The following is a 13,496-nucleotide window of genomic DNA, read 5'->3' as shown; positions in this document are numbered from 1 at the left end:
ACAACGGCTGTAATAATAAAAGTAACGCGTTAATAACGGCCTCGCTAAGCCAAAGATATTGACAATCAAGTGACAATACATTTCGTGGACGACCAGGCTGGCATATTGTCGGTGGAGCTCCGAGTCTCCCCACCGAATGCACAAAGCATTGCTTCGCAGCAGTAGCCGCAACGCGACTGCAAGGTAGTAGGATAATATAAAATACATTAATCTTATCTCGCGCGAAACACAAAAAAGTTCATCTCTTATCAACTTTCATTGTTTTTAGTACTCAAGTAATGATATAAGTCTTTTTACACATAACAATATTTGCTTTATGATAATAACATCATATTTAATATTAACAAAAAAAATAAGCCTACTATTCTCCAATTCGTTGCACAGTCGCTTCAGTTTCGAAAGCGAACAAGTATCTCTCCTCCCCCGAGTTGCAAATTTTAATTATACCAAGTCAATAAAGTCAAGAGAAAGTTTAACGCTTTAGCCCCTTTCTTAGACTAGAGAAGATTTCAACAAAAGTTTGATTTGATTCACTGAAAAGATATTGAAAACATAGTCGAAATTTTGAAGATTGTGTGAGAAAGATTTAATAGGATTGTTTGAATTGTCTCGCTGTAATAATCGAAAATGATAATCTTATATGTGTAAGACTGATTCTAAAAAAAAAATATAAAACACCCGCTCGTTATACATATTATAATATATATTGTTATTAAATTTATATATATTCTGTGTACGTCTTTTTATTACATCTGAGAGATAAGATTTTAAGCGGCATTAAAAAACTCTTGCGCGAGAGACAATATCTCTTAATTTTCTCGAGAATCAGAACATCGCATCTCCGTACTCCGTCGTTTTGTCAAGTTTCGCGATGGGACGCGATCTCTGAAAGGGCGTAACGTAGGAGTGTCCAGGAAGCTCGACGGTACCAAGAAACGTGACCGACCCGATTGCGGTGAATCTCGGGTGCTCGTTACCCGAGGAGGAAGCGGCTGCTACGAAGTCAGTACCGGTCTGGGTGGAGTCTGTCATGGCATCGTACCGCCTTTGATAAATACTTGGAAACAGGGTAACAGAAGGAGAGCCACGGAAAAAGAGAGAATAAATTATATTCTTATGAAGAGTGAGAAACATAATGACGGATATTCAGTGTGCCTTCAATATAAAATAGCGATAATTGGCTGATATTCAATTGTACAAATTTTTTCTACAATCGCACGTATATATTTATTTATAAAACACACCTTAATTCTCGTGTTAACAATGAGTTATATATGTGAATACCACATATAGATTCTATTAAATATTAACTAAAATATGAAAAGATTTATCAAAGAAGTCAATAAAAAATATAATCTTACATGATACAAATAATTAAATTTATGTCCGTCGTAGCTTTTTAAATCTTTCAATTATAATAAAACTTATTGCGCAGCTGTGTTTCGTGATGTTTCTCCTGGAACGCGCGTTCTGAACGATACGTACACAATACCGGGCTCGAGAAGACACTCGATCCGCTACTGCGGAAACAGAAGAAAGAGGAGGAGCATGCCTCGACCTGCTTCCTCTCCGCCGTGGTGCGCTTATCGAGCGAAGGCATTACGCGCCTCGATCCGACCACGCTCGAGTATGTTCCCCTGCGAACGCAAGACTCGAGTGTGACCCGGCCTGGGGACGTGGGCACGTCCTCGGCGAAGGTCAACGCACTCCTCCGCGCTCCGTCACGATATGGTCCGTCGCGATACGCGTCGCGTGCGCACGTATCGCACATACATACACGTGCCCTGCACACCCTAGCGATCGACGGTTGCCGATGTCGTGGTTTCGCGCGACCGCGAAAATTCTCAACGTCCGCGAACACGCCGCGCCAGGTCTCGCGGACACGTTATCGAGCTCGTGCGCAAGCACACAACCAACGTGCCGTCTCTGTTATCCTGTTACGTTGCGCGGCACGTGGGCATTTTGTTCTAAACTGCGCGATTCTTCCGCGATCGCGGTATCGCGCATCGCAGGACACCGCTTCGAATGTGCGCGGCGCGCTTTCGTGAAAAAACGCAGGGAAAATGACCTTTCTTTCGTATGCTTTTTTTAATCGTACGACGTTTTTTCTTCGATTTTCGTACACTGTTTTAAACTTATATATATATAGCCCGAAGTTGAATATTACATGATTTACACACAAATTTTTTTACTTACATTAAATGTACTTAAATTATATAATAACTAGTAGAATAATTATTCAATATATTTTGTACATTTCCGTTTCTTATATACAAGAGAAAATATGAATAAAATGAAGATACCTATTATACCTCCATTGTGCAAAGTATTATTAACTTGTTCACCATTGTCTTTTTCTATATGCGTGTTCGGTTCATCTTCCTTGAATATATGTTTTCAAATGCGATGTGTGAACATTTGAAATAAATTCTTATACAGAAAACAGATATTTCGTTGAAAGAAAATATAATTATGCAGAACAGCATCTCAAGATACAAACGGCACGGATAAAAATTTGCGAAGGAAATGTTACGGAAAAATGAAATTTGCCGAACGATGAGACCTCTTGCGGCGATGTTCAAAAGCATCGTGTATGATATGTCACGTGACCGAATCGAGTCACGCGCAGGGGCGGCTGACGACGATGGACGTCGATGTTGCGGGCGCAGTATTTTCCCGACAATTTTCTTATAACGTGACAGCTGAGAAATCGCGCGAAGAATTGGCGATTTGACGGTGTGTGACGAATTTGTGTCTTGATATACAATAGGCTCCTTTATAACACGCATTATTCAGAGTTCACTCAATCAAAATGGATAACACAAAAGACGAGAATTTTTGCAAAAAAATGGCAAAAGCTACCAGGGAAATACACTCAATCAGCGATGCTCTTGTAAACGCAAAACTGGCATGTGGTGAGATATTGTAAAATATTATGATAGTAATCTTTTCAAATATTGCAAATATATATTGGATTTAGTTCGCATCTAAAGAGTGCTAGTTAGAGTGACACCAAGAGAGTGATACCAATGTAAAACAGATTTACTTATGAAAGTAGACAAAGATCTTTTTGCAAAACAATAGAAATGGGTTGATATATATAATTTCTCACACACAGTGTGTGATTCACAATGCAACAATGTTCATGCTTTCTACTGCATAGTTTTGTGTATTCCAACTACAGGACTGTTCAACGATTCTATATGGGCTGATGGTCTTCTGGTTTTCTACGAGATCTTTCGTTACCTAGAAGGTGCAATGATTAGATTAAAGAATACAAAGATTGGATTACTTCCTCTCGCCGAGCTTCACCGTACAGAAGCTTTTGAGACAGATCTCGATCACTATTTAGGAAAAGGATGGAGGAAAAACTATAGTCCTAGGTACTTATAATGAGAAAGCTTATACATTTATAGCAATATTACAAAAGCATTTGTATTATATTGTTTTCCTTTGTTTACAATCACAGTAACATATTAGTATTTAATAGTAATTTAATAATTCATTGCCAGATAGAATTTTTGTAATTTTAAATTTAATTTTAAAACAAAACCAGGGAGAGTGTCGTCAAATATCTAATACATTTGAGAGAAGTGGAAGACACAGATCCCACTTTACTGATGGCGTATATGTATCACCTTTACATGGGTCTCTTCAGCGGTGGTATTATTTTGCGCAAAAAACGACAGCTTATGCAGAAAATCTCACCTTTTAAAGGATCAAACAGTGGTAACAACATCACAGACTTCGGAGAAAGTAGTATATATGAATTGAAACGCGACTTGCGTGAATCGATGAACAGAATCGCGGAATCTCTGGACGAAGATATGAAAAATAAACTTATCGAAGAAAGTAAAATAGTCTTTAAATTGAATAATGAAATTATCAGAAGTGTACAGACGGGTGGCAACGTTCTAGAGAGTGTATACCATTTTACTATTCAGCTGATCCGATTTGCATTGATCCTTCTTGTATTGCTTACCAGTTCTTACTTTATTATTCAATATTTATTTATTTATTTAATTAAATTGCTCTCATTTTAACGTCAATTCGTTAAATAAAACTATAATGGACTTTTATTTTTCATCAAAAAAAGATCTATAATAATCTAATGTCAAAAAATATATTAACATGTTATTTTTATATCGTAAATATAATTTTCTCTATATATGAGTAAATTGTGTCTGTATGAAACGCGAATTAAAAGAAATCCTATTTTCTCGAAGTTTGCCGTGTCGTGTGTAAAAAGTAAATTGCTAAGAATTTAACAAGATAGCGATAAATTCTATATTTGTTATGTTCCAGATCTTAGGATACTCTTCTTCCGTAATTAGATACTAGCAAATTTAAAATATAATAAATTCATAGTCTTACCGTACGCATTATGTTACAGAGAAAATTTATGTTCAGATATGTGATAGAATGTATATACAGTATATACATATTGATGAAGATATACTGATGAATATATACAGTATTTCGAGGTTAAATATCCAAACACTAAGTTACATATTAGTTTACATCGGTACCGAATTGTACCAACGTTATACAAAAAATGAAAAAAAAATAAATGTATATCAAACACGTTTCAAACGTGTAACAATCTTCCATACCAAAGAAGAAGACGGGCTTGATTACTTCCCATCAGTCACCGGTTTTTGTTATTTTTTTTTTAAGTTTTGCAACCTGTTTCTACGTCATGTTATACGCGTACTGGTCTGCAACCTTCATTATAGCCTGCCTGTCGAATTTAAAATTGTCCCATGTTTTTGATCGAAATTCAAACGTAAGAGAATGTTGTCCTATTGCGTTGTTCTTCGTTAAAATTTGCCGACTATCGTCCGCATTTACAAATGACGGCGGAATCGTTTTAAAATTCTCTTGTAGTTTACGCGCGGCTTCGTCAAACAAGAGCGCTTTAATGTTCCCACTTGGCAAACTTCTTTGAGAATCTGAAAAGCAATTTTTATCCAATTGTTATTAAAATGTAAAAAAAAAAAGTTATGATTAAAAAAGCACGAAATTCAATGTCATTAAACAGACAATAATATCTACGTTCGAGTCAAAACCAAGTAAATAGCATTTTCAAGGTCAGATTCAAGTAACTATGAAAACACCATTTCGACTTGAATTTATTAACAGATCTGAAGAAAACCTTATTTTAACAATGATTTGATACTTTAAGTTACATAAGCGTACCTTCTTTTTCTGTAGATTGCGCTTTATAACTGAAATCGTTGCATTTAATCGACTGAATTGCAGGATCAATTAGAAGTGTGCATGATTGAGCGGAATTATCCAGCATATGTTTGGCGAGAGACGGGGACATTGTTGACAATTCGCGTTCGCCAAATAGATTTCGCTTAGAAGGTATTTTTGAGGGAGTGTCTTTTTTATTGTCACGACGACCGCGGGGAGAGGTGTTGGCTTGACGACTAACTCTAAAATCCGGAACTTCGTTCTGCACACAAGAAAATACATGTTAGAATTGATTGACAAATAGATAAATTAGGATAAATAAAAAAATATTGATATCATACTTTTACCTGCGGTGGACAAGTGGAAAAATTGTGGAAGAGCGGCTGCTGTTGTCGTTTACTCTTTGCCACTGACTCAGCATCCCCTAACGATCTGTGCCTCTGTCTGCGGGTAGTTGAGACTCCACATTTTTCACGTTGTTGTGTCTCCTGAATCCATCGCTTCATTCGCCTATATAAAAATGACGAACATATATACATAACAATAAATACGATATATATACAATTTTTTTCCAATAAACATAACGCGAAAGACATATGCTAAGAAAATAGATTAACCTAACCTAACCTGACAAAAGGCACCACCATAAAGAATGCATTTGGTCCAACACCGATTTTCTGTTTAGAGGTCATATCCTTCTTGGTGTTAGGCAAATCCGCTATAGTAAACCACTCCACATTCTTGATTTCCTTGCGTGTTTTGGGTTGAAACTTAGTGTCTTTTTGCACACCCGAAATAATGTACAGTCTCACCACTTGATCGTTTATTACAGACTCAATATACTCATTTTTGTCTATCAAATTAGATATATCAAACCCAGTCTCTTCTAACACTTCACGAATCGCACAAAGATAAGGTTCCTCGTCTTCATTCACTTTCCCTTTAGGAAAACTCCAGCTGTGCTTTGCCCAGTAGCTCTGAACCAGTAGCACCTTTGTCATATCTTCATTCAGCACAATTGCCCCAAATGTCGGCACATTCTGCTTGTACTCTCTCCATTGGTCAAGCACAGCATCAATGTACTGCACATGTGGTTTCAAGAAAGGTATATGCTGAAATATATGAGTGGCGAATTCCTTGAAGTTGCACGACTTCAGCTTGGGATTTTCTTCTGTGCAGTAAAAGTCAAGATAAAACCAGTGCGCTAATTCGATTTGAAAGCAAATTCGCACCAAGTCTTTCCTCTCTTCTTCAGGCACATTGATGATAAATCGACTAAAAAAATAAGACACAATATATAGCAAACTTATTAATTCATAAAAAATACAGCAAACTTATCAATATTGTTCTCTCATAGAATCATCGTTATTTAACGTTCTTTGGCCGAAACTAACCTGCTAAGATCGTCGAGAATGTCAGATGGAATCGTATGCTCCATTGTTTTTAAACTATTACTTTTTATCTTTTAATCCTTTGATTTCTTTTAATGTATCCAACACCGAAAATTAAACGTGTAATAATCCAACGCTTTATCTTATTCCGATAAACAATCTTGGAAGTTACATCTGATTAGTTTTTTATATACGTTAATACAGATCTGGCTAGATCTATATATAATACCAATTCACGCTAACTGGCGTACTACGCTGTGTGTATATTACGTGTTTTTACCTTTTAAAATGGATGTAATCCACTTGTGACTTATATGTAAGTACTTCAACAAGCTGTAGCTTGGAACATTTTGCATAATGGTTGCGTTCAGCAGAACTCAGCAAGCGCGCTTTGCGATTGTTGGTTATTATTGGCATATACTTTCATATATATGACAGATTTACAAGAAGAGACCAATCACAATAGGCGCAAAGCGCTTGTTAAAGCGCCGAGTTCTCTGGTGAACGCAGCCATTCTGTGTGCTTTGGATTTTAACATGACAGATTTTCTAGCCTTGAAATTTATCGTTTTTAACTCTTAATTACTGCTTCCGCAAAGCGTAATAACAATTTCCATCTTTCAAATCTTATGTTTAGCACGAAATTGAGCGTATTTTCGCAAAATTTCAGGTGAGGAACTCGAACTGCAAATTTATCACAACTTGTTTTGAATTTCGCGAACTCTTACTTCTCTGTTTTTGTCGTCTGTTTTTTTCTGCTGCTTCTTAGATATTCTTTGTAAATCTACTAAATTATATTAATTGTATAATTTTTTGTATAAAAATATTTAATAATACTTTGTTTTCTACAAATCCAAAATATAAATTAGGCAGTTACTTTGTTTTTTTATTTTGAAACAGGAGTAAATGATCATGTATTATCTCAGTGTTATGCGGCTTAGGCAGTCTATAACGTTAAACAAATGTCTGATGGAACAATGTTGGAGACAGTATTTGTGCCCGACCAGACTCTATGTCACAGGAAGAAACAATCACAAAAATGGCGTTAATTATAATAATACAAAACAGCAATTGTCGCGAAGAAAAGCATTACGAATGCGAATACTGCAAGATTTCAAGCATACAAAGAGAAAAGTAGAAGAGATTATCGAAAGAGAAAATATCTGGACTGTTCCCAATGTACTTTGTATAGGTCGTATTGTGACTTCGCCATTTTTAAGCTATTTGATTTTGTCACACGATTATCAGGTATGGCTTAGCTTGGTGAGACAAAAAGATATAAATTGTCTAAATAACAAAAACAATTTTTCATACTATATACTCTAAATAATCATTGATTTATTTTCTTCTGCTATGGCGCAGATAGCGCTATGGCTACTTGCTTTCGCAGGACTGAGTGATCTGGCAGATGGATGGATCGCACGTACATGGACATCACAAGCATCTAAACTTGGAAGTTTTTTGGATCCTGTCGCAGACAAGTTACTAGTAGGAACACTGTTTCTCTCCCTAGCTTGGGTTGGTTTGATACCGGTTCCTCTCACTTGTCTTGTTATTGTACGTGATATTGTTCTAGTAGGAGCTGCATCTTATATCAGATATCGTTCCTTACCTCCGCCGGTGTGTATCAAAGCATTTTTTGATTTATCTCATTAATAAAAAATATCTTAATTAAAATTAATGTCAACATTTTAACATCGTTTCCAGAAAACCTTGGCGAGATACTTTGATCCCACACACGCTACTGTCCAATTAGCGCCAACTTTAGCGAGCAAACTGAACACTGGAGTGCAGTTATCTGTAGTCGCTGGAACACTAGCCGCTCCGGTTTTTCACTTTGTAGATCATCCCTTGTTGCAATTTCTCTATTATTTCACTGCATTTACAACAATCGCGGGAGGTGTCAGTTACTTGTTGTCAAAGGATACATACAAATTATTGAGGAAAAAGAATTCAACACAAGTATCCCCTTAGCTTGAACATTTATTTGCACACAACATTTGTGTGTGTGTGTGTGTATGTGTGTATATATATATATATATATGTATATTTGATAAATGCATGTATTTGATGTATTATAATGCATAAATTTTTAACTACAGATTATGAATAATTCACATTGTTTTTGTACTATTGCTGTTATAAAAATTGTATATAAACATATGTAAAAATGTAGTTTTTCTTTTTCAAATTTTTTACGGAAAAAAACATTAAACATTTACGATTAACTTAATCGATCAATTCTGTTAGAATAAACCAATTGCATCATTTGATTGATCAGTGATAATTGATGTTTAATCGGAGATGGTACATTTAAGGAATTATAAAGACGGACTGATGCTTAAAGCGCGTAAGCGACTTAAAAGCGAACGCACTTGTAGCTAGTCTAAACCTAACCTAACCTAATCTAACATAACCTTATCCCTAATCTAACCTAGCAGTTTAAAAGCTGCAAGCAAAAGTATGTAAGCAACTTGAAACACCAATATGATTGTACGCGTATTTAAAACAATATTGACAGACTTTACAATCGATAAAAGACAGTTGCATACAACCGCAAATCTATCGTGTTTTTATGTGAGAGATCGAAAATACGGTTACAAAAAATATGACAAACCACCACCGGAACCTGAGAAGTTGAGCGTCTTTGGCCAAATGCGCGAAGGATGGCGCAAACTTAAAGAAGAATTCGGTCTTTGGATAGAAGAAATGAAAGAAAATTATCAAACGGATCCTAGTTTGATATACAGACGAGGTGAGGTCGATGTTGTATGGCGATTCAAGGATGATCCGAAATCGCTGGATCAGTGGATAGTAACATGTGACAGTGATTACAATGAAGGCTATTCGACAGCTAAGTAAGCGTAATTAATATGTAAACAATATCAGTACGTGATAATCATAGTTTTAGTCTGTCACGTCCACTCAACAATTGGATTATGTTGTTTCAGATTAGAAATGTCTTCCATTGGCACAGGTGTGTTTTCTGGTGTGCTGAGTAATCGTTTGCCCAAAGATGGCAGACTAGCCTACGCTGGCTACTGTAACATTACCACAATACCTAAATACAAATCTTTTAACCGTGAGGCGGCTTACGATTGGTCGCCGTATACTCATCTTGTTCTCCGTATCAGAGGGGATGGCAGGTGTTATTCGCTGAACCTTTCTACCAGTTATATATTTGATCTGACTTGGAACGATATGTATCAATATGTATTTCATACCAGAGGTGGTCCATATTGGCAATATGTCAAAATGCCATTTTCCAAATTTGTGTTTGTTAGTAGAGGCAGGATACAGGACAATCAATACTCCATTATGCTTAACGACGTCAAGAACTTGGGCATAACATTAGCAGATGATGTTTCTGGTCATTTCAGACTGGAAATCGATTACATTGGTCTAGAGCATGATATATATGAATATGAGGAGAATGCTTACGAAACTTATGATTTTAAAGGAGTCAGATTTTAATTTTCTTTATGTATATAGAAAATTCATTGTACATATGTATAATAGCAAGAAAATAAACTTGTATATAATTTATTAGTGAACAAGTCTATTTATGTCGAATCTGAAAAATTTATTTCAACATCATAAGGTAAAACTATATCAGTCTCTGAGATAACAAATTTTTTAATTATTTATATACTTGCAAGTTGAAAATATTGGAAAGCATTTCATTGACACGTGGCAGAAAATATGTCAGATAAATAAACAAAATTGTTGAATCAATCTTAAAAAAAAAGTAATATACATGTATGTAAACAGTAGATTTTGTATACAACGTTACAGAAAACTACTTTTTTCTTTTCTGGATTAATTACTAACGATCACGGCGCAAGCCCGAAAGTGTCGCTAGTGAGCCGCTCTGTGTGGCCGCAGGAGTTTTGTACATGAGAATCCCGTCATTTCCCGTGTCAAACGCCAGTGTCCATACTTGTTCCCGTCGCGTTTCTAACGGACTCGTAGAAAAAATGGCGACGGAGGAGATTGACCGTGCTAAGGTATAAACATTTTTCTTATTTATACACCGGCCCTCCCGTTGACTTTCGTTTAATTTATCTTCCACGGAGGAAAGGCGCCAGAATTTTGCTTGGCAGCCAAAACGTGCGTGTGTGTCTATTGTTGAAATGTCTATACAGTTCTCCGCGTGTATGTTTACACATTACTAGAAAAGTTCATTTCCGTTTGATAACTTTTTATCGGTAAATAATTGAAACTTGAGAATGTGGATGAGTTAAAAAAAAATCAACAACAACAAAACTACCGCACAACTAATTACTGTACATCATCCGTGAACGTTTTTATGATACGTGCTGGAATGTACACCGATGTTCCGATTGTACAATTATGGGCGTAGTATTTCCTCTTCTCTAGCATCTTTCGTATTTTTATATTCTCTCTGTGCGATAAATTGAAGTTTCTGCATTTAATTTGTTTTATATTTACCCTTGTCAAGCATTTGTTTAGTACTTATTTATATATTTGATCATTTATTTCCATTTGTTTATGTTTGTCACACATCCTGTGTTGAGAAAGAAGAAACTATTAGAATTGGTTTTGCTTATTCATCTACTTGCAAAAACAATTTGTGGCTTTCTTGGATTTTGTGGAGTATTATCGATGCATAATTTCTTTGTTGCTAGATTGAAGCTATGCTGCGTACCCTGAAACTGTCAGGGCATGTGGGATTTGACAACTTACCCAGTCAGTTAGTGAACAAATCAGTACAAAATGGATTTGTATTCAACATTCTTAATATTGGTATGATGTGTTAACATTATTGTATGTTTTTTGTCTTTTTACATATTAAATTGATAATTAATATTGATTTAATTGATTCTGCAATATGTGTATTTACATCTCATTTTTACTTTAAATAGGTGAAACTGGTCTTGGAAAATCTACACTTATGGATTCACTCTTTAACACAAGCTTTGAGTCTAGTCCCAGTCCGCATAATTTGCCTTCTGTAAAACTTAAAGCACACACTTACGAACTGCAAGAGAGTAATGTCAGACTGAAGTTAACTATCGTTGACACAGTTGGTTATGGCGATCAGATCAACAAGGAAGACAGTTTTAAGGCAGTTGTCGATTACATAGATGCGCAGTTTGAAGCTTATCTGCAGGAGGAATTGAAAATCAAGCGCAATCTTGCAACTTATCACGACAGTCGCATCCATGTTTGCCTTTATTACATATGTCCTACCGGCCATGGGTAATTATACACTGACATCGTACACATTGCATTAATTAGTGGTACATTTTGCAAAAATTCGATGTTCGTTTACACTTTTTGTAGTTTGAAGTCCATTGATTTAGTGTGCATGAAGAAACTAGATACCAAAGTTAATATCATTCCAATTATTGCTAAAGCTGATACAATATCAAAGACTGAATTACAAAAATTTAAGGTACGTATACATAGGAAAGTTATATGAAAATTATTTTAATCTATATACACGCGCTAATAATAATCACATTTTTTTATTTATTTATTGTTTTTAGAGCAAAATCATATCGGAATTGCAAAACAATGGCATACATATTTATCAGTTTCCAACTGACGATGAGAACGTGGCTAACGTAAACGCTTCTATGAACGCTCATATACCCTTCGCCGTCGTTGGCAGCACCGACTTTGTTCGTGTAGGTAACAAGACGATGCGTTCTCGTCAGTATCCCTGGGGTACGGTTCAAGGTAAGATTGTGAGGTCGTAATTATTATTTAAGTCAAAAAAGAAAAAAGATCCGAAGATGTCAAACGCGATTGAAACATTCCAGTCGAAAACGAATCTCACTGCGATTTTGTGAAACTACGTGAAATGCTCATAAGCACTAACATGGAAGACATGCGCGAAAAAACTCACTGTCGTCATTATGAACTTTATCGAAAGAAGAGATTGGAACAGGTATATATTTTTTTTTCCTTTTTTTATTTATCTGCGATTTTATAGACGTCTTTTTTCCTATATTGCTGCTTATTTGTATAAATTATCAGATGGGCTTCAGCGATGTCGACAGTGATAACAAACCTGTGAGTTTTCAACAGACTTGTGAGGCCAAAAGATCCATTCATTTGCAGGAATTGCAGCAGAAAGAAGACGAAATGCGACAGATGTTCGTCGCCCGAGTGAAAGAAAAAGAAGCTGAATTGAAAGAGGCAGAGAAAGAGGTAACAACAATATTTCTTAAACAAATATCTTTAAACGTCATTTATATTGCAAAAACATTAGTTGTTACTGCTTGTTTTTTTCTTATCTTTTAGCTTCACAGTAAATTCGATAAGCTGAAAAAAGATCATACAGAAGAGAAGAAAAAATTGGAAGAGAATCGAAAGAAACTTGAGGATGATATACAGGAGTTTGCTAAACGAAAACAACAATTCACACAACAACCGCAACATCATACACTAACGTTAGGTAAAAGCAAGAAGAAGTAAAGATTACTTCATGATCAAGAAACGTCTTGTTACACCATTCGAATATGATCGCTTGTTCCACTTGCATTCTCTAATGCAATTGTGACGTATTCGAATAGTATAAGAAGATTCTGTACATGTATCTTGATTATATGATTTTTGTATTATTATAGTATTATATTTTATTATATAACAATTCAATTCTTATATATACCAAAAATGTTCACATGAAAGCATGTGCTTTGAGTCAGCATATGATTTAACTTATATACGACTCCAATGAGAAAAACAAAAAACAAAAAAAAAATATTTAACGAAACATTTATTTCTACATTGATTTTTAATGTATTCGACTTTATATGAGATATATATTTAGTACGCAATAAAACATCATACCTCTTCTTAAAACGGTGTTATTCATTAAAACCTATTGATCTTGTTATTTATTATTTGTGTAATGTGTTTTACACAGAAAGACAGA

The 13,496-nt window shown here is 35.4% G+C and overlaps 5 protein-coding genes across 7 annotated transcripts; 4 read left to right on the top strand and 1 right to left on the bottom strand.

Annotated features, from left to right (window-relative positions):
• Positions 1-2,631: 2,631 nt before the first annotated feature.
• Positions 2,632-4,093, top strand: LOC109860607 (heme oxygenase 2). Its single transcript, XM_020439837.1, has 3 exons — positions 2,632-2,915; positions 3,185-3,383; positions 3,557-4,093. Exons 1-3 carry the CDS (start codon positions 2,813-2,815, stop codon positions 4,041-4,043), a joined length of 789 nt encoding a protein of 262 aa, XP_020295426.1. The 5' UTR covers positions 2,632-2,812; the 3' UTR covers positions 4,044-4,093.
• Positions 4,094-4,675: 582 nt separating this feature from the next.
• On the bottom strand, positions 4,676-6,932 carry LOC109860579 (m7GpppN-mRNA hydrolase). Of its 2 annotated transcripts, none has more exons than XM_020439790.1 (5): positions 6,594-6,932; positions 5,827-6,474; positions 5,547-5,709; positions 5,200-5,461; positions 4,676-4,952 (listed from the first exon to the last, which is right to left on the bottom strand). In XM_020439790.1, exons 1-5 carry the CDS (start codon positions 6,635-6,637, stop codon positions 4,693-4,695), a joined length of 1,377 nt encoding a protein of 458 aa, XP_020295379.1. In that variant the 5' UTR covers positions 6,638-6,932; the 3' UTR covers positions 4,676-4,692. The 2 variants fall into 2 exon arrangements, with proteins under 2 accessions (XP_020295379.1, XP_020295374.1); XM_020439785.1 differs by having other exon boundaries at positions 5,541-5,709; positions 6,594-6,927.
• A 173-nt stretch (positions 6,933-7,105) lies between these two features.
• On the top strand, positions 7,106-8,735 carry LOC109860598 (probable cardiolipin synthase (CMP-forming)). 2 transcript variants are annotated; one of them, XM_020439815.1, is made up of 4 exons: positions 7,106-7,259; positions 7,516-7,837; positions 7,952-8,209; positions 8,297-8,735. In XM_020439815.1, the coding sequence occupies exons 1-4, from the start codon at positions 7,219-7,221 to the stop codon at positions 8,561-8,563; spliced, it is 888 nt and encodes a 295-aa protein (XP_020295404.1). In that variant the 5' UTR covers positions 7,106-7,218; the 3' UTR covers positions 8,564-8,735. The 2 variants fall into 2 exon arrangements, with proteins under 2 accessions (XP_020295404.1, XP_020295414.1); XM_020439825.1 differs by having other exon boundaries at positions 7,110-7,259; positions 7,490-7,837; positions 8,297-8,734.
• Positions 8,736-8,893: 158 nt separating this feature from the next.
• On the top strand, positions 8,894-10,063 carry LOC109861307 (complex I intermediate-associated protein 30, mitochondrial). The gene is made up of 4 exons (XM_020440890.1): positions 8,894-8,939; positions 9,111-9,447; positions 9,541-9,696; positions 9,817-10,063. The coding sequence occupies exons 1-4, from the start codon at positions 8,894-8,896 to the stop codon at positions 10,061-10,063; spliced, it is 786 nt and encodes a 261-aa protein (XP_020296479.1).
• Positions 10,064-10,418: 355 nt separating this feature from the next.
• Positions 10,419-13,379, top strand: LOC109860591 (septin-2). The gene is made up of 8 exons (XM_020439803.1): positions 10,419-10,596; positions 11,239-11,356; positions 11,476-11,812; positions 11,897-12,008; positions 12,103-12,295; positions 12,379-12,506; positions 12,596-12,769; positions 12,863-13,379. The coding sequence occupies exons 1-8, from the start codon at positions 10,486-10,488 to the stop codon at positions 13,034-13,036; spliced, it is 1,347 nt and encodes a 448-aa protein (XP_020295392.1). The 5' UTR covers positions 10,419-10,485; the 3' UTR covers positions 13,037-13,379.
• Positions 13,380-13,496: the final 117 nt, after the last annotated feature.

The sequence above is a fragment of the Pseudomyrmex gracilis genome, unplaced genomic scaffold (assembly GCF_002006095.1).
Source record: "Pseudomyrmex gracilis isolate BER0280 unplaced genomic scaffold, ASM200609v1 scaffold_8, whole genome shotgun sequence".
NCBI classification, from domain to species: Eukaryota; Metazoa; Arthropoda; class Insecta; order Hymenoptera; family Formicidae; genus Pseudomyrmex; species Pseudomyrmex gracilis.
The sequence above is the reverse complement of the archived record's forward strand: the minus strand, read 5'-3'. Positions and strand labels throughout refer to the sequence as shown.

What these genes read in the sequence shown, in the direction of transcription:
- LOC109860607 (XM_020439837.1), top strand. Translation starts at nt 2,813, where the DNA reads ATGGATAACACAAAAGACGAGAATTTTTGCAAAAAAATGGCAAAAGCT. An exon ending in AAACGCAAAACTGGCATGTG is followed by an intron (nt 2,916 to 3,184) that starts GTGAGATATTGT and finishes TTCCAACTACAG; the next exon opens with GACTGTTCAACGATTCTATA. An exon ending in AGGAAAAACTATAGTCCTAG is followed by an intron (nt 3,384 to 3,556) that starts GTACTTATAATG and finishes AAACAAAACCAG; the next exon opens with GGAGAGTGTCGTCAAATATC.
- LOC109860579 (XM_020439785.1), bottom strand. Translation starts at nt 6,637, where the DNA reads ATGGAGCATACGATTCCATCTGACATTCTCGACGATCTTAGCAG. An exon ending in CTTGTCCACCGCAGGTAAAA is followed by an intron (nt 5,462 to 5,540) that starts GTATGATATCAA and finishes TCTTGTGTGCAG; the next exon opens with AACGAAGTTCCGGATTTTAG. An exon ending in GCAATCTACAGAAAAAGAAG is followed by an intron (nt 4,953 to 5,199) that starts GTACGCTTATGT and finishes ATTGCTTTTCAG; the next exon opens with ATTCTCAAAGAAGTTTGCCA.
- LOC109860598 (XM_020439815.1), top strand. Translation starts at nt 7,219, where the DNA reads ATGTTTAGCACGAAATTGAGCGTATTTTCGCAAAATTTCAG. An exon ending in GTATTTTCGCAAAATTTCAG is followed by an intron (nt 7,260 to 7,515) that starts GTGAGGAACTCG and finishes GTATTATCTCAG; the next exon opens with TGTTATGCGGCTTAGGCAGT. An exon ending in ATCGTTCCTTACCTCCGCCG is followed by an intron (nt 8,210 to 8,296) that starts GTGTGTATCAAA and finishes CATCGTTTCCAG; the next exon opens with AAAACCTTGGCGAGATACTT.
- LOC109861307 (XM_020440890.1), top strand. Translation starts at nt 8,894, where the DNA reads ATGGTACATTTAAGGAATTATAAAGACGGACTGATGCTTAAAGCGC. An exon ending in GAAGGCTATTCGACAGCTAA is followed by an intron (nt 9,448 to 9,540) that starts GTAAGCGTAATT and finishes ATGTTGTTTCAG; the next exon opens with ATTAGAAATGTCTTCCATTG. An exon ending in GCGGCTTACGATTGGTCGCC is followed by an intron (nt 9,697 to 9,816) that starts GTATACTCATCT and finishes ATTTCATACCAG; the next exon opens with AGGTGGTCCATATTGGCAAT.
- LOC109860591 (XM_020439803.1), top strand. Translation starts at nt 10,486, where the DNA reads ATGAGAATCCCGTCATTTCCCGTGTCAAACGCCAGTGTCCATACTTGT. An exon ending in AGGAGATTGACCGTGCTAAG is followed by an intron (nt 10,597 to 11,238) that starts GTATAAACATTT and finishes CTTTGTTGCTAG; the next exon opens with ATTGAAGCTATGCTGCGTAC. An exon ending in CTGAATTACAAAAATTTAAG is followed by an intron (nt 12,009 to 12,102) that starts GTACGTATACAT and finishes TATTGTTTTTAG; the next exon opens with AGCAAAATCATATCGGAATT.